The sequence below is a fragment of the Coenobita brevimanus genome, chromosome 38 (assembly GCF_032717465.1).
Source record: "Coenobita brevimanus isolate Jiangsu-jjx chromosome 38, ASM3271746v2, whole genome shotgun sequence".
NCBI lineage: Eukaryota > Metazoa > Arthropoda > Malacostraca > Decapoda > Coenobitidae > Coenobita > Coenobita brevimanus.
In genome coordinates, this window is record NC_136991.1 from 51,426,194 (window position 1) to 51,449,897 (window position 23,704).

The 23,704-nt window shown below is 44.3% G+C and overlaps 1 protein-coding gene across 1 annotated transcript in view; it reads left to right on the forward strand.

Annotated features, from left to right (window-relative positions):
- The window catches only part of LOC145396471 (trace amine-associated receptor 13c), a 26,417-nt gene extending 12,501 nt beyond the window's left edge, over positions 1 to 13,916 (forward strand). Inside the window, exons 2-10 of the mRNA XM_080269845.1 lie at positions 6,874 to 7,116; positions 8,784 to 8,963; positions 9,672 to 9,788; positions 10,991 to 11,119; positions 11,969 to 12,094; positions 12,478 to 12,647; positions 12,899 to 13,004; positions 13,529 to 13,721; positions 13,752 to 13,916. Coding sequence (XP_080125971.1) covers positions 6,874 to 7,116; positions 8,784 to 8,963; positions 9,672 to 9,788; positions 10,991 to 11,119; positions 11,969 to 12,094; positions 12,478 to 12,647; positions 12,899 to 13,004; positions 13,529 to 13,666 — 1,209 coding nt within the window. The 3' untranslated portion in view covers positions 13,667 to 13,721; positions 13,752 to 13,916. The remainder of the gene's footprint in view (positions 1 to 6,873; positions 7,117 to 8,783; positions 8,964 to 9,671; positions 9,789 to 10,990; positions 11,120 to 11,968; positions 12,095 to 12,477; positions 12,648 to 12,898; positions 13,005 to 13,528; positions 13,722 to 13,751) is intronic.
- The last annotated feature ends 9,788 nt before the right edge of the window (positions 13,917 to 23,704 follow it).

A 23,704-nucleotide genomic window follows, 5' to 3' on the forward strand; every position in this document is an offset into this window, starting at 1 on the left:
CTCTTCCTCCTTCCCTTCCTCTACTTCCCATCCCTTACCACCCTCCCTCCCTCTGTTTATTTCTCCTCCCTTCTCTCCTCACCCATCTTTCTTTTCCTCCTTCCCTAGCCTTCCCATCCTCTCTCTTCTCCCCTTTTCCTCCTTTCCTTCCACATCCCTTGATGATCTTTCTCCCTCCTTCCCTCTTGTCTCCTCCTCTCTCCCTCCTTCCTTCCCTCCCTCCTCTCTTTTTCCTCCTCCATGACAGTTTTTCTATGCTGCATGTTGGTTCGTTTCACTTCTTTTCTTTTTTTCTTTTTGCTGACTTCGGCGGGAGGGTTTGGTGAGGTGGAGGTGTAGCCGCCATGCTTCCCTGTTCCTATTATTGAATTAGATATGATATTCTCTCTGACAAACAGCCTCCAGTGGTCCACTAGATCTGGTTGTTTCCTCCTCCTCCTCCTCCTTCTCCTCCTCCTCCTTCTCCTCCTCCTCCTCCTCCTCCTCCTTCTCCTCCTCCTTCTCCTCCTCCTTCTCCTCCTCCTCCTCCTCCTTCTCCTCCTCCTCCTCTTTTGTCTCAAACATCTTTCAACGTTCCATCGTCCACCATCTCTCGTTTCTCATTTTCCTCTTACTCTCTACTTCCTCTCTTACCTTTCATTTCTTCCCCTCTTTTTCTAGTCTTGTCACCCTCACCTTCACCCCCACTCCCACCCCCACCCCCACCCTCACCCTCACCCTCATCTGATATATATATAACTTTTCACTGCATTTAAAAGTTTGCCTCCCTCTCCTTGCCTCTCAACATTTGCCTGAAACCCTGCATGTCAGCTCTGCCATATATATTTTTTCGAGGTTCATGAAAACTAAATACAGATCATGCCTTTGTCTTATCAGCGCACACACACACACACACACACACACACACACACACACACACACACACACACACACACACACACACACACACACACACACACACACAATCAGTTACTCAGTCAGTCTGTCTGTCTGTCTCTGTCAGTCTATCTGTTTATCTATCTATCTGTTTATATCTGTCTATCCATCTATCAGTTAAGGCGAGGTAGAAGACTAGTACAAAATAGCACACTACATGTCCTGAAATGGCGGGGGACAGGGCGACTTGGAGGCGATTTGTTTGTGGCCACCCCAAACGGGATTGAGGCGTCTGGCAATAGATAGATAGATAGATGTCCTGTGTCTCGTTATAAAGGCATGATAGACAACGGGGAATACTCAGACAGCAGTACACTCGTTAGTATATTGTACTTTGTTTTCACTCTTTATTCCTAAGTGTTGTTCAGTCTAAGGTCCAGTCCCCACCAGATGCATGCTGGCGTGGGCGGGAGTTCTTCGCCTGCACCCGCCTGCGTCCAGTAGGGAGACGTGCATGGGTAGGTGGTGGCGACCATCATTCACTCGCTTGATGCAGTGCTGCCTGCATCTTCCTTGGGTGGCTCTAAGCTGAATGCCAAGTCTAATAGTTTCCTGTAACCCAGGAAACCATTTACAACGTTGGGTGGTAACCATATAATTAGATAATGAGGTGAAATGGAGCCCACTATGGGGCCCCTGCTAACTGGGTGGAATAACGCAAGTGCGACGTCCAACCAGGTACCAAATCTCCACATACTTGCTCGTGCCTCGCCACAGCGAAGAGCTGTCCACAGCAAAGGAACATCGGTTCACTGTACGGGCCAGTCCTGCAGGGACGATTGTTTGCCTGCGATTGATGGGTCTGCCCAACCAGACAAACCTGTATTGACTGATTCAGTGAGGCAAAAGTCCCGCCTGCATGAGCAACCATTTGAAGGCACGTCATTCAGGTGCATTGTGATTTGTATCTTTGTTGGTCTGCACAGGGAATTATTTTCATTAGCATATCCTTGTGCTCCTTTAAAATGCTCCGAATTACCAATAAAAGGTTATCGTTCAGTGCAAAACCTTGACCACGGCTTCCTGAGAGAGAGAGAGAGAGAGAGAGAGAGAGAGAGAGAGAGAGAGAGAGAGAGAGAGAGAGAGAGAGAGAGAGAATGTATGTATGTGTTCTTATGTAATTGTTCTTACCTAATTGTATCTTTACAGGAATGAGTCAGGCTCGTACTGTCCCGTGTATTAAACAATTGTTATCATACATATCCTTAAATTTATGAATTGTTTTGGCACACTGTTTCATTGGGTAGCGCGTTCCACTGATCATTTGCCCTATTTGGGAAACCGAATTTCCTTACGTCTTTATCGCCTCTCTTTATACCGGTATGTAGTTTTTTGCAGTGTCTTCTTGCTGATGCATCCCCATAGGTTACAGTATATACTCATTTATGTCTATGTTCTCTTTCCTTGAGATGCATTTATATAGCATCATCATGTCTCTCCTTTTCCTTCTCTCCTGTAGTGTTGTAGATTCAATTTTTCTATTCTCTCTTCGTAGGTTAGATCCCTTAAGCTTGGTACCCATCTTATACTGGCCCTTTGTACTTTTTCAACCTTATCTACAGTATAAGTTTTTTGATATGAGGATTCCAGACTTCTGATGAATGATGTTATTATCTTTCCCAGCATGTCTTCATTTGTATATATGAATGCTATTCTCATATTAGCAAGCAGTATATACATGTTCCGCACTTTCTCATTGATGTGGTCAGCCGGAGACAGTCTGTTATTGATAATCACTTCTAGGCCATTCTCCCCTTGTAATATGTGTAGGGTTGAACTTCCTAATTTATAATCCCAGTCTGGTCTTTTTTCACTTTTACCAAACTTAATTACATGACACTTGTCCACATTATATTCCATTTGCCATTTATTGCCCCATTCATGAAGATTAATTCTTGTAGCTGTCTGCTATGTGTGTGTGTGTGTGTGTGTGTGTATGTGTGTGTGTGTGTGTGTGTGTGTGTGTGTGTGTGTGTGTGCGTGTGTGTGGGACTTAATTAGATCTCCCACGGCGGTCCAAGTTGTGATTAATGTTGTGGGATTTGACCTTCCCCCCTTCGGTGCAGAGGGTGGGAGAGGGGAGTGTGAGGAGTGGGGGTGGGGGTGGGTTGTGATGGTGAGGGTGGATTGTGGTGGTGTGGGTGAGTTTTGGGGGTGAGGGTTGATGTGTAGGTGTGTGTGGGTGCGTGGGTGTGTGAGGATGTGGAGTAGAGTGGGTGTGTGACTATGTGGTTGTGAGGGTGTGTGTCGGTGGGTGCATAGGCCTATTGTAATATGCCGTACCGTAATATATACAAAGAGAGAGACAGAGACACACAGACAGACAGACAGGCAGACAGACAACCTGTAGTCCCCAGGTGAGGGTCATGGCAGTATGTGTGTGTGCGGGGCCTGACTTTGATGCCGGGGACGCCAGTAATAAGGACTCGTGTATCAAAGCCTGGGTCATTTTTAGCATCACTCTGCCCTGAAAAAGTCCAGAAATAGCGGTGCATGGCGTAGTGTGTTTGGCTGGAGTGTTGCTGTTGCATCATGTTTAGTGCACTACACTCCACTAAAGGCACATTTTCCCCGAGCTTTTTAGGCCCATCCAGACTGGTCCTTTGACGGTTTTGGCATGGCATTCCGACCAGTCGAGACTGGTTCAGTGGAGGACTGACTTACACCAGTCGTGGCTCCTTCTTGCGTACCCTGATGTGCAATAGTTCTGATGACATGGATAGGCAGGAGCATGCCGTGGCCGCGAGTAATCAGCTGAAAGCTTACACATGGCTGACAATTAAAAAATGTAATAATAATAATAATAATAATAATAATAATGTATCTATCTATTGCCAGACACCTTAATCCCGTAAAGAGTGGCCACAAACAAATCGCCTCCATGTTGCCCTGTCCCCCACCATAAGATGAAAAAAAAAAGAAAAAAAGAATTGGGCGTAACTGATGACCAGTACTGACTCTGAAAGATGATATGATGTATATAATTAATGAAGTAAATGACCACTTAGCCCTAAATAGCCCTAAATATTTGGCAGCCTTTTGCGGAACACCAGTGATTGTTGGATAAGACCCGCCTCGATTTCAAATTACAGACTATAGGCAGAAACAAGAGAGAAGAGTTAGACATGTTTCATCGTCATTACTTCTGCCTGCCGATTCTCTCTCTCTCTCTGTCTCTCTCTCTCTCTCTCTCTCTCTCTCTCACCTTTAAGTTGTCTCTGTCCTACACCTGTCACAACCAGACATACCACACCACCACCACCACCACCACCACCACAGTAATAACAACAACAACATAACTACAGTATTTTCTCCACAATATTTTACTTTCATCATCATCATCATCATCATCATCATCATCGTCATCATCCATAAAATATTACTTCACCAACATTGGATGAGGAATGTAGTTAATGACACCACCATAACCGTCACCACCACTACCACCACCATCACTTCCATCACATTATTACTACCACCACCACCACCACCACCATCACGTCCACAACACTCTTCCTACCACCACCACCATCACTTCCATCACATCATTACGGCCATCACCATCACCTCCATCACACTATTACTACCACCACCAGCATCACTTCCATCACATCATTACGGCCACCACCATCACTTCCATCACACTATTACTACCACCACCACCACCATCACTTCCATCACACTAACACCACCACCACTGCACCACAGTATGATGTCACAGTGTACTGTTAACAGGACGTGGTAACTGCCAAACAAGTACTGAAGCGTTTGTTGAGTAAAGTTGAGGGACGTCTGTAAACCAGGCAGCCTCACCTCCCGTTCAAATCGGTGTGACCACATGAAGGCGTCCCACTTCAGCACCGCCTTCCTCTGTACAAAGGGGAGATAAAAGTCAGTACAGATGGTGGTGGAGAGGACCGTAGGCTGAAGCGATGTGACCTAAAGGCGAGGTGCAGGTGAAGAGAAATGGTACAGGATTTACTCTTAGCCTGTTTCTACTCACACGTAGCTGAATAAAATCGCCTGGCGTTAGCTGGAACAGAATACTAGAGTTGTGCCGACCATGCAAGGGTTGGTGGTGGTGGTGGTAGTAGGAGAGATGATAGGAGTAGTGGTGGTGGCGGTGATGACGGTAGGAGAGGTGATAAAGGTGGTGGTGATGGTAATGATGGTTATGGTATTGGTGGTGGTATATAGCAGTGGTGGGGATAGTAATGGTGGTTGCTGTGGTGATGATGGTGGTGGTAGTGGTGGTGGTGGTGATAGTAGTCGTGGTTATGGTAGAGGTGGGGATAGTAATGGTGGTTGTGGTGGTGATGGTGGTGGAAGTAGTGGCAGTGGTGAAGGTGGTGCTGGTAATGATTCTTAAGGTAGTGTTGGTGGTGATGGTGATGATGGTCGTGGCTGGTGGTGATGATGGTAGTGGTTTTGGTGGTAGTACTGGTGGTGGTGGTAGTAATGGTAGTGGTATTAGTTAAATATGATGCTGGTAGTGGTAGTGGTGATGATAGTAGTGGTAGTGGTGATGATAGTAGTGGTAATGGTGATGATAATAGTGGCAGTGGTAGTGGTGATGATAGTAGTGGTAGTGGTGATGATAGTAGTGGTGGTGGTGGTGGTGATGATAGTAGTGGTGGTGGTGATGATGGTAGTGGTGTGGTGGCAGAGGTGGTATAAAGCTGAGTGATTGTTGTACACTACTCCGACTGAGAGAAAGAGAGAGAGAGAGAGAAGGAAGGAGAGATAGGGCATTGAGAGGGAGAGAGGGAGGGAAGGAAGGAAGAAAGGAGTGGTAGGAGGGATGGAGGGAAGGAGAGGAGAGGTATAGGGGAGGGAGGAAGGGAGGGAGGGAGAGAGCTAGAGTGGTGGGAGGGAGGAAGGGAAGGAAGGAGGGGAGGAGAGCTGTAAGGGAGGGAGGGAAGAGAAAAGAGAGAAATGGAGAGAGATATGGAGGTGGAAGGGAAGGAAGGAGATCAGGAAGGAGAAAGTGAGAGAGAGGAAAGGGACGGAAAGAAGGAACGAAGGCTATAGTGGTAAATGAGAGAGAGAGAGAGAGAGAGAGAGAGAGGAGGGGGGGAGGGAGGACAAATATTTAAAGAAAAGTGGGAGGGAGGTAAAGGGATGGAGAAAAAGTTACAATAGTCTCTCTCTCTCTCTCTCTCTCTCTCCACACGGGTACTGTACTTTCTTCGTCCTTCAGCCCTACTCCCCTCCTGTACTAAGCTTGATTTATTAGCAAGGATTTTGTTTAATATCAGTAGAGGTGGATATTGCTTTTGCACCCCCCTGCCTCATCGCACCTCACCCTTACCACACTCTCACTCGTGCCTCACTCCAATTGTGCCTCCTCCACCTCTGCCTCACCCCTTGTCCCAACCCTGTCTTTCCCTCATCCCTGCCTCACCTTCACCCCTGCCTCACCCTAACTGTGCCTCACTCCTCCTCTGCTTCACCTGATCCCTGCTTACCCCACACCTGCCTCATCCAATCCCTGCTCACTTCACCCCATCCTCAACCCAACCTAGTCTCGCCCCACCCCTGCCTAACCCACCCCTGCCCCACTCCACCCCTCCCGCACCCTTTCCCCAATCCTGCCGTGCCCCATGGAAGGTTTAATTTATACAGTGGTTCCATTGTGCATGGTTAGCCAATGTACCATAATGTTCTTCAAGAAAAACAACCAGATAATGTATTGTTCTTGTGTGCTTTGTTAGGAGAGTAAAATTAAAACCACCATTGGGTATGTGTGCCTTAGTGAAGGATTTGGTGGTGCCTGAATGAGTTATACGTGCCTGAGAGTGTACATCCTACCCCTGCTAAACAACATAGGAGCCTGAGAGTGTAAATCTTGCCTCTGCTAAACAACATAGGAGCCTGAGAGTAAATCCTACCTGAAAGTGTTAATGCTACTAAATGCAGCCTTTTTCCCCCTGACAGCCCCGGTACCTTCTAACATCGCTGGGCGTGTGTGACTTAGTGAAAGGCGTGGTGGTGGTGCCGCTGAGCCTGTACCCGACGCTATACCATTGCTGGCCCTACCCTGCCATGCTGTGTGCTGTCCAGGCTCTCCTGCTGCCCCTCCTGCACCACCAAGCTGCACTCACGCTGTCACTGCTGGCGTTGGACCGATATTGCTGCCTGCTGCATCCTGCAAAGTACAGCACTCATGTATCCAGACCGGTATGTTGCACTTTTATATGGGTAATTACAGTGTTTTTTTTTTATATGGTTTGAAATAGATTACTGAAAATATATCCAAGGAGTCTGTATGGGTAGAAGCAACCAAAAGTGACCTTGATGTTAACCTGTTGCATTAAAAGATGTAGCCTTCTTCACTGGATGGTCCTTAACACTTCGACTTAGTTTGGTTAAAATCGAATGAAAACAGGTTAACTCACGGCTGGAACTACATTGAGAATAGTTTTGGCCGTGAGATAACTCCAACAACATTCATCTGATTTTAACCAAGCTTTGTGAAAGAGTTGAGGGTCATCCACCAAGAAAACTTATTATTATTATCATTTTTTTTTTTTTTTTGAATAATGGATCAGTAGTTAAGGTCACAAGGCAAGGTCAAAGTTTAGCTTGCCCTGTGCTCTTGAAAAGTTTTGTCATGGCTGGTCCCACAACACTTTACCAAATTTCATTAAATTAAGACAAAAACTGTTTGCGTTGTATCATGCCTGGAACGATTTTCACAGGAGGAACGTCCACGACCTTTGACTTATTCCCCAAACGACAGATTTCTCCATTCGATGACCCTCAGCCGTTCCATCTAGTTTGGCTAAAATCGAATAAAAACTTTGAATTAGGCTATCTCACGTCTGAACAAACATATTCACTGTAAAGAGTGTATTTTGAGGGCAAATGTAGGATTAACACCTAGGTATTCCTCAGTTACTCTAAATGAAAATGAAGGAGCTAGTAGTAGTAGTAGTGGTGGTGGTGATGGTAGCAGTAGTAGTTGCAAACCCAGACTAATCTGAATGTGAACCCAGTGGGCTGCAGGCTTAAATTGCCCTTCTACAACAGGCCACCACCACCACCACTACTACTACTACTACTACTAGTACTACTACTACTACTACTACTGCAACTACTACTACTACTACTAGTACTACTACTACTACTACTACTACTACTGCAACTACTACTACTACTACTACTACTTCTCCCGTTGTTACTACTATTATTACTACTACTACACCGATTGGGGCGTTCTCTCCACTCTACCACCAGGAAGTTTGATGACACATTTCAGCGAACCTATTTATTTACTTGCTACTTGTAGTCCTCTCCATTCCACTCTTCCCGAAAACCATTCAGAAAATCGATATAAAAACCGTCATGGAGATCAGTATAACAAGGGAGTGAGTGAGTGAGGGAAGGAGTATGTGACTGAGTGAGAGAGGAAGGAGCAGAGGAGTGTGAGAAGTGAGTGGGGAAGCGAGTCAGTGAGTGAGTGAGTAAGTGTAAGTGAGAGAGAGAAAGAGAGAGGATATTTTGGTATAAACATCTGGAATTCTGAAAGGGACACTATTCTCTTCCTATGTCTGACTCTTAGTGTTGACGTTACAATCCATTCCCTTAGGCTCAGCAGTGATGTTGATGTGGACAAAAGTCTTCAAATGTGTGAGGTGTTGATGTTAATGTGGCTGATCCGATGGATGGTTGATGTGGTGCAGGTATCAGTGATGTTCCTCAGATGTGTGTGGTCATGGTGTTAATGTGGTATTGATGTGGTGTATGGTTGTTCTTTGGTTTAGGTGGTGTGTGGTCGCTGTGCTTGGATGGATGTGTGTTGTTAATGTGGTTGATGTAATACTGATGTATTTAATGGCCTTTAGATGTGTGTGGTAGTGGTGTTGATGTCATGGATAGCCAGCACAGGTCTCCATGCAGCCGTGTACATCCCCACGCCTCACTTCTACTTCAATTACATCTCCAGTCATTCTTGCGAGCCACACCACACTCTCAACGCAAAGGTCATCATGGTTGCCTGCACTGTCTACTTCCCCACAACCATGGTAGGTGTAGCTGTACTCTTTTCTTGTTAGCTTGGTCCTTTTGTTCGTCCATTTGAGAGAAAAGGAAAGCATATTAAATTCATAAATAAATCCACTCATCAGATTACAGGCGTCCGCCATCCAGAAAAAATCTGTAACACGTAGACTTCAAACTAATGTGGGTTGAAGTTTGGGGTGAAACTATTCAGTGGATGTGAATAAAGAGAAGCGGTCAGAAGCTAGGCACGAAACACTACCCTGTTCACTTTAACGAGACATGGAAAGCCCATCTCTCTATTAATGCTGAGCTACAGGAGTTTGCTGCCAAAATATGATGCTAATCACAAAGTGCTATGAATAGGATGCAAAACCATAATATTGTCTTATTCTGCCACTGACCTATGGGGAATAGGTTGCAAAGAGATGAAACTCTGGGCCACTTAAAGGTGAACAGAGTATAAGGACGAAACTCTGGGCCACGTTAAGGTGAACAGAGTATAAGGATGAAACTCTGGGCCAAGTAGAGGTGAACAGAGTATTAGGACAAAATTCTGGGCCAAATAAAGGTGAACAGAGTATAAGGACGAAACTCTGGGGGATGTAAAGGTGAACAGAGTATAAGGACGAAACTCTGGGCCAAGTAAAAGTTTGGGTCAAGTAAAGATGAAAAGAGTTTAAGGACGAAACACTGGTACAAATGAAAGTGAATAAGATATAATTTTGTTGCAGGTGACAATGTACTGCTTTGGCACTGTGTTCCACATGGCTCGCACCACGTCACTGCAGCGTCTCGTCACCGCAACCGTCACCACACCAGAGATACTGGGCGGTGCTGTTATGGAGAAGGTGGGTACGCATTGAGTACCGTAAAACAGACAGACAGAGAAACAGACATACTGACAGATGGACTGATAGACAGATAAACATCTATCTATCTATCTATCTATTGCCAGACGCCATAATCCCGTACGGGGTGGCCATTTGACTCTGAGTTATTTGTTTTACAGGGAGGGGCACTAACCCTCCACCAACCCACTTGACATGTAGGGAGCACGTATGGTTTGGTTATATGGTTACCACCCAGCGTTGTAAATGGTTTCTTGGCTTACAGGAAACCATTTGGCTTGTCACTCAATGTAAAGCCACCAGTAACGGAAAGAAAAGCATTAAGTAGTGACAGGAAAGATGGGAGAAATAGGAAGAGAGGAGGGCAGGCACAGAAAAAGAATGATAAAGGCTAAGGAAGAAGTAGGCAGCACTACATCAAGTGAGTGGATGATGGTCGCCACCACCTACCATTATAACAGATAAACATACAGACATAAAACTGACGCCATGCTTCGTCTTAAAGAATCTCCAAATTTGGGTTGGCTATGGTGCATATGATGCTTGCTTTAGACTGGATATCAAACCAAGTGCCAAAACCTTCTAGTTACTTCCCAGGAGTTGCTGGAAGCTATTGGGGAAAAAAAAAAAAAAAAAAGACTAAGATGTATAATATTAGTAACATTTTGAGAGTCTCAGCTTGTTTTTTGACTCTATTTTCTTATGACTGAATGTTTCTTGCCTAAGAGTAATGGTTGTGTGGCTAGTTACCAAGCTTGTAGGCTCATTTAATACTCATATAGTAGTTCCTTCCAGGGTCCATGGTAGCCATCCATCAACTCCTTTATATCTATCTAACTATCTGTCTGTCTATAGCCAGAAATCTTAATTCCATAAGGGGTGGCCACAAACAAATTGCCTCCATATCGCCCAGCCCCTTGCCATTTCACTGCCCTCTCACCAGCTTACACCCCCTCTCTCATATACCTCTCTACTCCATCCCTCCATCTCATCCCCACTCTCCCTCCCTCTTCCCCCCTCCACCTCATTCATATACACTCTCCTAGTCAGTCTCTCACTCTCCTTATAGTAGCAGTATATTTAATAGGGTTGCTCAGGTTATATTATCACTCCTATGCTGTATGTCACTGGACTGAAGCAGTTACCAGGATATTCATGGTATACCGTATATCTAGAGAGTGATGCAAGTATTGGTGGGGCAGGTAATGATGGCGGAGCGGCGTGAGAGCATGAGGAACTGCCGTGTGATGGCGGTGGTGTCTCTCTCCTTCATCATCACCATCACCCCATGGACCTTGCGACAGATCATTGCCACATGCACTAACTCAAGGGTACGCATTGTAACCTTCCTCTGTTTTATGTAAAATATTCTGTATGCATGATTTATTGGGAGTCGTAGAATTAATACACCTCAATATCATTTTCTTTCTTCTTCTTCCAGACACCTTTTCAACCTTGTGTCTTTCCTCTATTTCGTCACCAGTCCGCTTCATATATATATATATATATATATATATATATATATATATATATATATACACACTGTATATACCTATACATATATATAAAACCCCATCCATATACAGATTAAACAACCGTGGAGACATGACACATCCCTGTTTCAAACCAACCTTCAAATAGAAAACTTCACTCAGTTCACTGTCCACACACTTTAGCCTTAGCACCCTCATACATACTCTTCATGACATTCAGCAACTTCCCATTTATACCATATATTATTAATCCTTTCCACAATCCTTGTCTATCCACCCTGTCATATGCTTTCTCCAAATCCATTAAGGCTGCATACAACTTCTTTCCTTTCTCCAGAAGCTTTCCCCACTAAAGAGATAAGAATAAATAACTGATATACACAACCTCTTCTCTTCCTAAAACCTCCCTGTTCTTCTCCAACTAATTCTTCTGCTATTTCCCTAACTCTGTCAATAAGTGTTTTACTTTTCTTGTCACTCTAAGAAAGATATATATATATATATATATATATATATATATATATATATATATATATATATATATACACACCTGTATATATGTAGACCTTACTTTACCTCACCCCTCCTTAGGTGGGAAAAAGAGATCTGGATATTATGTTGTTGATGATGATGATGATGAAGTGAATTATAGGAGCCTGGGAGTGTTAATATAATAAGTGTTATTAGCTTCCTGGTGGCCTGGAGTACGGTGTGTGGATGGTGAGTGTGGGTGGCGGGGTGCTGGTCATCTTCATCTTCTGGCTCTTATCACCCACCTTACGTCGATCCACACAAGAAGCACTCCACAACAGGGTATGTCACTATTATCCCTTTGCTTTTGCCTGATGGGACTAGCCCATTCACCTTGCTTGGTTACTAAGTGCCACTCACAACAGGGTCAGTAATTATAGTCCCTTTGTTTTTACCTGATGGAACTGCCTCACGAACACAAGATGAATACAAAGTGACACTCCCACTACTTTGATACTAAATCTTGTTCCATGAAATTCAGAGAGCCTTAATTATGAAGTAGGAATGAATGTCCTTAGTTACTATGCTCTTTTCACTTTTACTTGGCATAAAATTGCCATGTCTCCATCTTGAATGCTTAGTTGTAACAACAGATTATCACTAGAATAAAATGTCTGTCACTGAAAAATATCAGTCTGATGCAAACTTCACCCTTGTTGATACAGGTGTGTTGTGGTAACGTATACTATGATGATGGTGATGACATCAGCCTTGTGCCAGTAGTTCCTCAGGCTGGAGCTGTGTCACTGGGCAGCGCGCAGTACACCAGCAGCGCCACCATGCACTCCGGCTCCTGTCCAGTGGCAGCTGCTGCTCACTCTGGAGTCCCAGGTGTGTGAGATAAATTGCGTAGTTCATTGGTTTGCTATGTGAGTGAAGAATATCAGTGTAGAACAAAGCACGTGAAGAACTGACTGAGAAGGATGAATGGATGTGGTTCAGAGGCAGTTTGTTTGTGGCTGTCCCAAACGGGATTGAACGCCTGGCTATAGATGGACAGATTAAAAGAGAATAAAATAATTACATGTACTGTATCTCTAACCTATACCCACAATGCCTAACAGGTGTGCGTTCCGCCCCTTTGAGCTGCAATGCCACGCCGCGACACCTGGCCAACGGTAGACCTCTAGCACAGAGCAGAGACAATGATGCACTCGACCTGGAGGCAGTGGGTGAGAAGTACTGGGGAGAGGTGGGTACTGGGATTTATATGGGTACTGGGATGGATATGGGTACTGGGGAGAGGTGGGTACTGGGATGGATTTGGGTACTGGGGAGAGGTGGGTAATGGAATGGATATTGGTAGTCGGGAGGTGGGTTCTGGGATGGATATGGGTATTGGGGAGAGGTGGGTTCTGGGATGGATATGGGTAATGGGGATATGGGTAGTAGGGAGGTGGGCAGAATGATGGATATAGGTACATGGAAGGTAGGTATTGGGATGGATATGGTTACTGTGGAGAGCTGGGTACTGGCCAGGCATTATATGTGAATTTAGTGTATGTACTGTAGCAGCTGACTCGCTCTTGCCTATACACATTACTTGGAGGAAAGGTGCACACTTGGGAGGAAGTACTGGGGAGGGGTACAAGTACTGGGGCCTGTGTGCTATAGCCTGGAGGAACTTTGGGGCATAGCAAATAATGGAATGTCTGCCTTAATTATCCTCGAGCAGTGGATAGGCACTAATTTGAGTCTTCTTATTCTTCCAATCAGATCCTGGAGCGCACAGTATCATCATCATCACTGCACAACCTACAGAGGATCTACCGCAACGGGTCTACGGGGCTTCCTGATCTGCGCTACACCTCCAGCACACTGCCCCCCACCCAAGTCCCATCATGGCACCTCTGAACCACTTGTTTTTAACACACTTGTTGTTGTTTTGACACAGCACCCACTTATCGAGGTTGTTTTGACACAGCACCCTCTTATTGAGGTTGTTTTGACACAGTACCCACTTATCGAGGTTGTTTTGACACAGTACCCACTTATCAAGGTTGTTTTGACACATGCACCTCACGTCTCGTAGTTGTTTTGAGGCAGTCCATACAGTTTCATAATCATTTTGACACGAATTCCTCCCACCCATGTCCCACCCAGCTTCCTGTCAAAATACTGTACCACTGAAGTGATTATTCACACTCACTACTTTGTGCTCTATCCACTTTAACATGGCGTGATGCTAAGTTGTAACAAGAGATTTTATTGTTGTTGTTGTGACTCCAGCTCATCTGGACATGAACCCAGTAGACTGCAAGGTGAAGCTGACTATCTTTTTATCTTCCTTTTTAATGCATCAGACTCTGGGCATGGGTGCAACAGCCCATTCCCTGAGACCCAACAATCCTCCTATGTACCATACATCTTCCACTTGTCACCACCACCTTACTTTAATAGGATAGGCTTGGAGCTGAGGAATATTTATATAACCACAGGTTCTATCTGGTTCCGCATCCTTTCCTTAACACTGGTTCATGACGAGTTAATCTGTTGTTTGGACTCAGCATTCAACATGGAGAGGTAGCAATTTTAGACCTAGCTGAAGTGAACAAGGTACAGTCTGGACAGTGATGAATGAAATAGAATCGACTGAATATGTGAACTCTTATACATAACACAACCACAAAATAATTTAACTGAGATAAATAAGATAAATATGTGGGCTTTGATATACTGTACTCTTTAATTGAAATAGTTTGTAAAAAGAATCAGTTTCAAAAGGGTGGTCCATAACAGCACTCTGCTAGAAACTCACTTGATGGTATCTTATGTGCTCCAGGGACGTCTTGGTCTGCTGATGTTGGCATGGGTGTGGCTGTGAGAATAGGAAATGTATAAATGATGCAGGGTGTGGTCGTGGTTGTGGTTGTGGAAGTAGGAAGCGAATAAATGATGCATGATAGACACAGATAACGCTAACTGAGCCGTCCCAGGAATATGCGAGAAATCTGGCTGAGTTTTGTGTGGTATGTGTGAATGTGATGAAGTATCTACTGATGAGGATACTATGACAATGATATTCAAAAATGTTTGTACTGTAGAAATAACTTAAATGTAGACTCTGATAATAGGTCCATTGGTAGTCTGCTGAATGATCTTCCACCTATAACCAGTCAGTAACCACGTTTATAATGCATTTTACTCATGTTGTGTGTCTGTCATGGTTTATGTGGTCTGTTATTGGCCGCTGCAGATTACCGGTACTTATTTGTCCACACCCATGACGAGGGAAAGTTTACCCTGTGAGGCAAAATTTAAAAAATGCCAGATCTAATTTCATTAGCTGCTGTGAAAATCACAATTATTGCACCTTTATGTGCTTTGAATTGAATGTTTGTTCTGTTTCAGGTGGCACTGAGGGGAAGCCTGCATGTGGCGGTGCTGTGCACCCCGGGTGGAGCAGCTTCGGCATCCAAATGGGAGTCAAACCTCTGCATATTTCCTTGCATTTCACTGTGGAAAGACCCTGGCCCAATCCTGGTGAAGAGCTGCCTGCCACAAAGGTGTACAAGATCCCTACACAGTGTAACTACTGTGCTGTACCTGTAGGTCTGACCCTGGTGAGGCATTGTCTACCACAAGGGAGCACCACATCCCTATGCAGTATATGAGCTGTATTGTACCTGTAGATCAGGCCCTGGTGAAGTGCTGTCTACTGCAATGGCACACCAAATCTATTCATGGTGTATGTACTGTACTACTGTACTGTACCTGTAGGATGGCCCCAGAGAAGCTGTTGCTTATCCATGGTCGGTAGGTTTGCTCAGCCAGGCAGACCGGGATTAAGCAACAACAGCTGTTTTTGGTGAGGGCAAGTGGTGTGCCAGCATCTCCTTATTAAATTTAAGTGCTCGCATGTCTTTTTTAGTGATGGGTCTCTGATCACTTTTATATTCACTACTCTGACTTTAATATCTGGGGCCTCCCTCTGAGAGAAGAAGCAAATTTAGAAGCTTTCTTGATTTCTTGACTGAATCCTATGTCACTAGGGCATGAACCCCAGTCCCAAGAAATATATATTTATATAATATTTACATTTTTATATAATAATTACATATATATAATTTTCGTATATATATATAAATGTTACAATTCATGAGACTTTTGGAAGTCATGATTTGACATATTTGCTGCATTTCCATTTCTTCCTATATTTCCAGTGCTATGCACAGTATGGAATGGAAAAACAAAGCATAAAGGAAATATTTTATTACTCAGTAGCAGGTTGTATCAAGACTGAAGCTGGTTATAATGATATTTCAGCAATTTCAAGAGGTACTATGGCTCCTCCTGTCATTTAACAGCAAGATGAATGTTTCCTGCTAAAAGCTTACTGTATACCTCATTCTTATCCACTTTGACTGTCCCCATGTTAGTACAGTATAGTGAATTGTATCATTTAATGAATTTAAGTTAGCCATGTTGTGTGAAGCATGGTGGCATACAAGGAGTGAAGATAACAAGTGAAAAAGTGATCCCGCACCAGCGACAAGTCTTCATTACTTATGGTGTCTCTCATTGTTATATTTTTGGTAAAATATGTTGTATATTCATGTAAATGCTTATGAACAACAATGGTTTTTATCAAGAAATGTGAAGACATTTTAATGATAACTGTTACAGACACACACACATTGGAAAAAAAAAATATAATTACCAGGGGGGAGGGTCCGATGCATGTACACATTGAACAGAGATGTGTTATTTTAATCCTTTGTCGGATATGGGCATATGGTCATACCTTTCCTCTGATGCATGTCTCTTGCGAAGGTTAAAACAATACTGTACTTTTTTTTTTCCACTGTGTGCACCATCTTTCTGGACTAAGCTGTCCGAGGTAATATCAGTTGTTCATGTTCCACGGCGAACATTGGTTCTTTGTACAGTTCACACAGTTGATTTACTAACTCTGTATGTGTCACATGTAATGTAATGTATTGTAAATTTGTACACTGTAATATCTGTTTTGTTAGTATCCTGTTTATGGAATGGTTAACTATCACTGCTTAACATTTGCGTAATCTAAATTTAGCCGTTATTGAATACACTGCTGTATTTCCTCTTACTGTATAACCTTTAGCATATACATTATGGTGAACTTGGCTAATGCTGCCTGTGATGTATTTTGCTCATCTTGTTAACAGTACCTGTTTGACTTTAAACCATCCACTTCGGTAACGGATTTTCTGTTATATCTTGCTCAAAAGGGGCTCCTTCATGTGGTGGCATTGATATAATCGGGCAGTGGATCTGCCTTATTATATACAACCATCCTACAATCCTAAAAGATGGATGGCGGACTGCAGGAAAAGGCCTAAACCTGCAGTCCACTGAGTTTATGTTTCATGTGAACCTGGAGCCACAACAACAACAACATTCCCACACAGTTTTTGTCTAGACATGTTTATATAAATTTAATTCTTGTATCACCCTCTGAGTTACTTATGTTCAGAACAGGAGGGTTGTACAGACTGCAGATACTTCTTAATCATGTTTTCTTTGACATGAGAGAGAGAGAGAGAGAGAGAAAGTGCATGTAAAAAATCAAGGTGTCATGAAGAAGAGGTTGAAAGCATGAGTTTCCAACTTTCCATGTTTGGAAGGGCAGTAATTTCATGATCATCAGTTCATGTACAGTTCAAGTGAGATTGGTATACCTATGTTTGAGTAATGTTATCTGATTTGTTTCATTAAAGAAAGACAAGAAAAAAAAAAGGTGCTAAAGAAGGGCACTGTGGCGGTACCGATTTAACTGGGCAGCAGAATGGCATTATGGTACAAATGTCCTTCACATGTTTCCCCTTCTCCAAAAGGAGGATGGTGGATGCAGAAGAAGGGCGTCTTCAGCCTGCAGTTCACTGGATTCACCTTTAGATGAATCTGGGGCTGCAACAACAATAACAACAGTAACATAAAACAATTAAGAGCATTCACAGAGTGCAGCACCTGCGCTCATCAGTTGGTCAAAGGCAGGACATCTGACTTGGTCTGCGACCTTGACCTTCGACTGATTGTCCTTAAAAGCAATTTGCTTCATTTTTGCCTGACCCTTAACATTTCCACCAAGTTTGGTCCACATCAGATAAAAAACTGTTAGAGTTAACCTTGTCCTGTGACCTTGACTTTTGGCCATTCCCTGTAGCCATGTTACTGATTGTTCTCAAAATTGAATCCTTTGGTCCTTGGCTTACCCTGAACCCTCACACAAAGTTTGGAGTAAACTGGATAAAAACTGTGTATTGACCTGTCATGTGACCTTGATTAATGACCTATAAAACAGAAGATCAGCTCCTAGGCTGATCTTCAGCCCTTCCAATAAGTCTTACACAAATTGAATCAAAACTTTTTTAGGTATATTGTTAACACATAGAAACATGCATCAAACTTCTGTCTTTCCCAGTGACCTTGGTCTTTGAGCAACTTCTCATAATCACACCTCTTTGTTTTTGTATTACCTCCAACCCTTCCACCAAGTTTGGTCTAATTCAGATTAAATATATTAAAAATTATAGTGCTAAGTCAGATTTTGACCTGGTCCTGTGACCTTGACATTTGACATTGGTATAAAAAATAGGTCAACCCCATGGCTCTCAGTCTACCTTTCCACCAAATTTGATTAAAAGTGAATAAAAATGAAGTTATTCTATTCAGGTGCACGCAGGCATGTCGATCGAAACATAACACCTGCCCTTACTTCTCGAGCGCAGGTGTATCAAAGATGTCTTCTTTCTCCACAGGAATAATGAACAAGGTTGAACTAGAACAAGGTGGAAATTCATGTACTTATTTTCCCTTCAACATGCGGTCAGTGGTAGATGACAATATCAGTTTGGTAATTGTTCAGGTAATTGTTCATAATTATCTTGCTTTAATGTTAGGATGATAGTTAGGTCTACTTTATGAATAGATAAAGGTAGTGAGACTTGTTGACTTAGCAGTGACTATATAATATGAACATTGTACTACGTCTGAACACTGTACTACGTCAGAACATTGTACTATGTTAGACAGTCTTACTATGAGATTTTTGGAGAGAAGTCTGCTCAAATGTACATAAATCATCTCACTCCTCAGCTACACTGATGATATTTAATTTAAAGAAGAAAACAAACAAACAAGGATTAAATCAACTGTGAACCACTTGTGAGTTATTTTAAAGTATTTCCCACCTAATAAAATGATACACCAGTGACTGTTCTACCTTATCCATGCTGTGACCTCAGGGCAAGAAATACTGTACTGTTTATTTTGTTGTTCTTGTAGCCGATGATCCGCTGGGTTTGATTCCTGGCTAATTGGAAATGTATTGGACTTCACCATTGGACTTGGTATTCCAATACCGGGAGGGGTTGCTAAGGAGATTGATCACATTCTTGTTAGTACTTGATGGAGGATCCTTCACAACTGCAGGGTTTTCAGGAGTGCAGAGTTCTTTGCTGCTGATCACAGACTTGTTGCTACTCAAAGGATACAAATCAAAACTGAGAGATTCTCAAGATGCCACCAGAAAAGGTTCCATCTTGAGAAACTCAAGGATGAGGAGTGTGCCTTTTTTTGTATGCAGTGGCAGTCTCAAATTGGTTTGAAGTGCTCAGCACAGTTGAGGATCCTGTTGGGTAATGGGATACCTTTAAGCGTGCTGCCCAGGCAGTAGCTGGAGACCACCCTAGATCAAGGAGGGAATTCATCTTGCAAGGGACATTGACCACAATTGAGGAGAGTCGTGCTGCCAGACTGGCTGGGGATCAGGAACAGCACAGACTTCTGCCTCGATGGGCATGAGTTTTACTGAGAAAGGACAAGGAGAGGTATGTCAGGGAAGTCGTTGAGGAGGTGGAAGGCTGTTTTCATGCAAGTGACCTTCGACCCACCTATCGAGCCCTCAAGAAGCTCCACTTCAGACCCACCTCTCAGGTTAACTGTGTTTGGACAGCAGATGGACAGCTTATTTCTGGGGCAAGCGAGTATAGAGCTCATTGGGCTGAGTACTTTGAGCAGCTGTATGTAGCTGACCCTCCCAGTGGAGAGCTTCCGTTAGCTGGTGTACAGCCATTGACTGCTGTCGCCTCCCTGGGGCTGCGGTCTCACCTAGAGGAGGCGGCCATCAGGAGTTGGCTGCAGCCGCCTGTACTGGGGAAGTCCGGCAGCTGCTGGGGGCGGCCCACCGTTGCCTGGGGGCTGCGGTCTCACCTGGAGGAGGCTGTCAGGAGTGATCTGCTGCCACTTGCTCTGGGGGAGTCTGTCAACTGCTGCGGACATCGGGGGCTGTGCCAGAGTGACAGGATACCTGGCTCTGGGGTAGTCTTGTCCCGGGCACTCTCTGGCTGGGGTCTTGTGGGGTAGCAGTCTCCACTCTCCATGCAGGAGGGGAGGCGGGAGGGGTGCCTCACTTGGCCACAGGATGGGCAGGCTGAGCGAGAGGCATCGCCCTCACAGGGAGCCTCAGGGGTTGTGGAGGGGGAAAGACCAGTGGCCTGTTCCCCAGCTTGGCGGGCCTGGTGGTCCCTGCCGAAACTCTGGACTGGGACATAAGAGGAAGGTCCAGAGGACACCTCCTCCACCAGGCAGGTCCAGAGGACGCTGCCTAGGCTCCCTCCCAGGGTGGTCGTGGGAGATCTGGTGGATGCTACTTGACAGGTCTGGTGGACGCTGCCAGGGGACCACTCGTCCCGGGGACGGCCGGAGGAGAAGTCCCATAGGGCCTTCTGGCTCTTGCTGCAGGTCCGGTGGACTCTGCTGCCCCCCTGCTGTTGGGGGATGGTGCAGCTGGGGTACGACCGGTGGTCTCCCCCCCCCCCGTGGCAGATCCAGTGGATACCACCACGGGGCCCGCCACCCTCCTGGGGAGTCCTGGCGAAGGTCGTCTGTGTGACGGTCCGACATGCCGGCTCCCGCAGGTGGGTGGCTGAAGGAGATCCGGTGGACGTTCCTCTTACTGCAGATCTGGTGGATACTACTGTGCCGCTGCTCCCCTGGGGTGAAGTAGGCTTTCAAACTCTGCTACCCCTAGGGTGGTGGTGTCAGGCTCGCTTCGCTGGGTGGATATATAATATATATATTTCTGGGGTAGTGATAAACGTTTCTTGTAAAATCTGTTTCCCCATTGTTTTCAGCCAATATCCGCTGTCATTTTTTTTTTTTCGTCAGCGTAATGGCGGAAGGGTTGTCATAAGATATGTACCGTACCTTCCATTACACCGGAAACATTCCGAGACAATTCGCCGTCAAGTCAATTCACCGTCATGGACGATTCCCCGCCAGGACTATTCGCACCCTGGACGATTCCCTGTCATTCTATAAATTTACTTATTATTAATTAATTGCGCAGTTGATCCTTGTGCGATGTGGTGCGGTGAGGATCTGTCCGTTCTCCCCTTTGGGGCTAGAGGGGCGCGGTAGCACAGTGGTAGCGCGCCGGACTCGTAATCGGGGGATTGCGAGTTCGAGTCTCGCCGGGGCTGCCGTGCCGGGAGTGGTAGCTCGCTTCTGTAACCCTAGCGGGGCTATATAGTCCAATACAGGGCTTAGCTCGGGGGAACTCCATTTCTCCCATTTCTCCCTATAAGATGCAAATGAATGTGTTTGAATGGATGAGTAAATGGGGAGTGTGTCGTCCTGTCTCAGCTACCTCCCCTTTCCTTGGGGGAAGCAGCATAGGTATATAGATTAATTAATCAATTCTTTAATAACTATATTTCAGGGGAATCCATCAAAGTCTGTGTTTAATAGCCTAGGCTTTGGATGTTATTAGTCACACCTTTTAACTTGTTTCCTCTTCGCTGTAGTTCGTTGGTACGGGTTAAGGAATGTCCTGATAATAACAGGGTGGGAATTTTTCAGCAGGAAAAGGTCATATACTACCCTAAAACTAGTAAGAATAAAGCAGAAAAAAACTGGAGAATTTATCACCGTAAACCCCATGGACATAAGAAGGTAAACAAAAATGTCATTTAAAAGCTTATTCTAGTCCAGCAGATTACAAATGAATAACTGATTTTATTCATAGTAGAAAATCTCTTTTATATAGATGACGACTGAGGATGGCGGCCATATTTAAAACATACAGTTTAAAGTGATCTGGTGCATTGTTTACGCCTTGTGTATTCTTTAATTTAAAGGTTTGTGAGCCACATTATTATGTTGGTAATTGCCTAAGTTATGGATAGTTTTGCGACCATATTGAAACATTACACAAAACAACAGTAATTTGTGTAACACTTGTAACTTTAGAGTTTGTAATAGCTGCGGTGTCCAGCATCCAGCTTCTGGGGAGTAGAGAAAGAGTTGGGGAGCTTACGTAACTGAGCAGCTCCATCACCCAGTTATATCAATGTTGCCACTTGAAGGCGTCCCTTTCCAACTCCAAATACAGCAAACTGGATAATGTCTGTCTATTGCCAAACGCCTCAATCCCGCAAGGGGTGACCACAAACAAATTGCCTTCATGTCGCCCAGTCCTCTTTCATTTCACTGCCCTACCACCAGCTCACACCTCCCACTCTCATATACCTCTCCACTCCATCCCTCCATCTTATCCTCAGCCTCCCCTTCAGGTATTTAATTTTCATGTATCAGGTCTTCCTCCATGCACTTCAGATAGTGTTAAGGGGAGTATCAGGGTGAAGTACAAGAAGTGATCAGAGACGAATGAGAAATTTACCGTAAATATTATGATACCTTTCAAGAGTTGTATTTTGGACATGTTTTCAGTTTTTTGGAATAATATTTTGGAGGGAAAAATGCAATTTTGTGATTTTTTGGTCATTTTTGTCGCTATTGTGAGTTTTCGATATTTATCTAGTACTGTGATATTCCATCAGTTTGACTGAAATTATATAGGGTACCATATATATGTAGTCTCTGCATAGAGCATCACAAAAATGATCCTAGATTTTCAGTAAACATTTCAATTTTTACAGGAAAAAATATAAATATAAATTACACTATATGAACTATAAAATACACTAAATACTATCTATCTATCTATCTATTGCCAGATACCTCAATCCCATACAGGGTGGCCACAAACAAATCGCCTCCACGTCGTCCTGTCCCCCGCCATTTCACTGCCTTGCTCCCAACTCACACCCAACTCTCTCATATACCTCTCCACCCCATTCCTTCATTTCATCCTTGGCCTCCCCCTCCCTCTTCCCCCCTCCACCTCACTCACATACACTCTCTTCGTCAATCTTTCACCCTCCATCCTCTCCACATGGCCAAACCACCTTAGTGTATTCCTCATAACGCTTCCTATCACATCCACATCCACACCACAACGCTCCTTTATATCCTCATTCGTCAGCCTGTCTCTCCATGTGACTCCACAGGCTCCTCTTAAATAACTCATTTCCACTGCTCTCACTCTTGACTTGTGTCCTTCCAACAACGTCCAAGCTTCACTTCCGTACATTAGAGTTGGTATCACAATACTGCCATGTAGTAACTTTTTCACTTCCATGCTCACTTCCCTGTTTCTTATCACTGCTTTCAAGGAACCAGCAACCTTTCTTCCCTGCTGTACCCTTTCAAGCACTTCACCCTCCAAACCTCCATCCTTACTCATCACACTACCCAAGTACTTAAACGTACTCACATTTTCCAATTCCTCACCATCCAGCCTCACTGTACATTCACTGACTTCACCTCTCTCAAAGACCATCACTTTTCTCTTCCCTACATTCACCTTTAGATTCCGTTTCTTACACACACTCTCCACTCCATCCCTCCATCTCATCCTCGGCCTCCCCTTCCCTTTCCCCCCCCCCTCCACCTTACTCACTCCACAGGCTCCTCTTAAATAACTCATATAAATATTTTTCACCATTACACAGCCAATTCCAATATGATTCCGATTACTGATAATTTTTCCCCTCCGATACCAGTTCC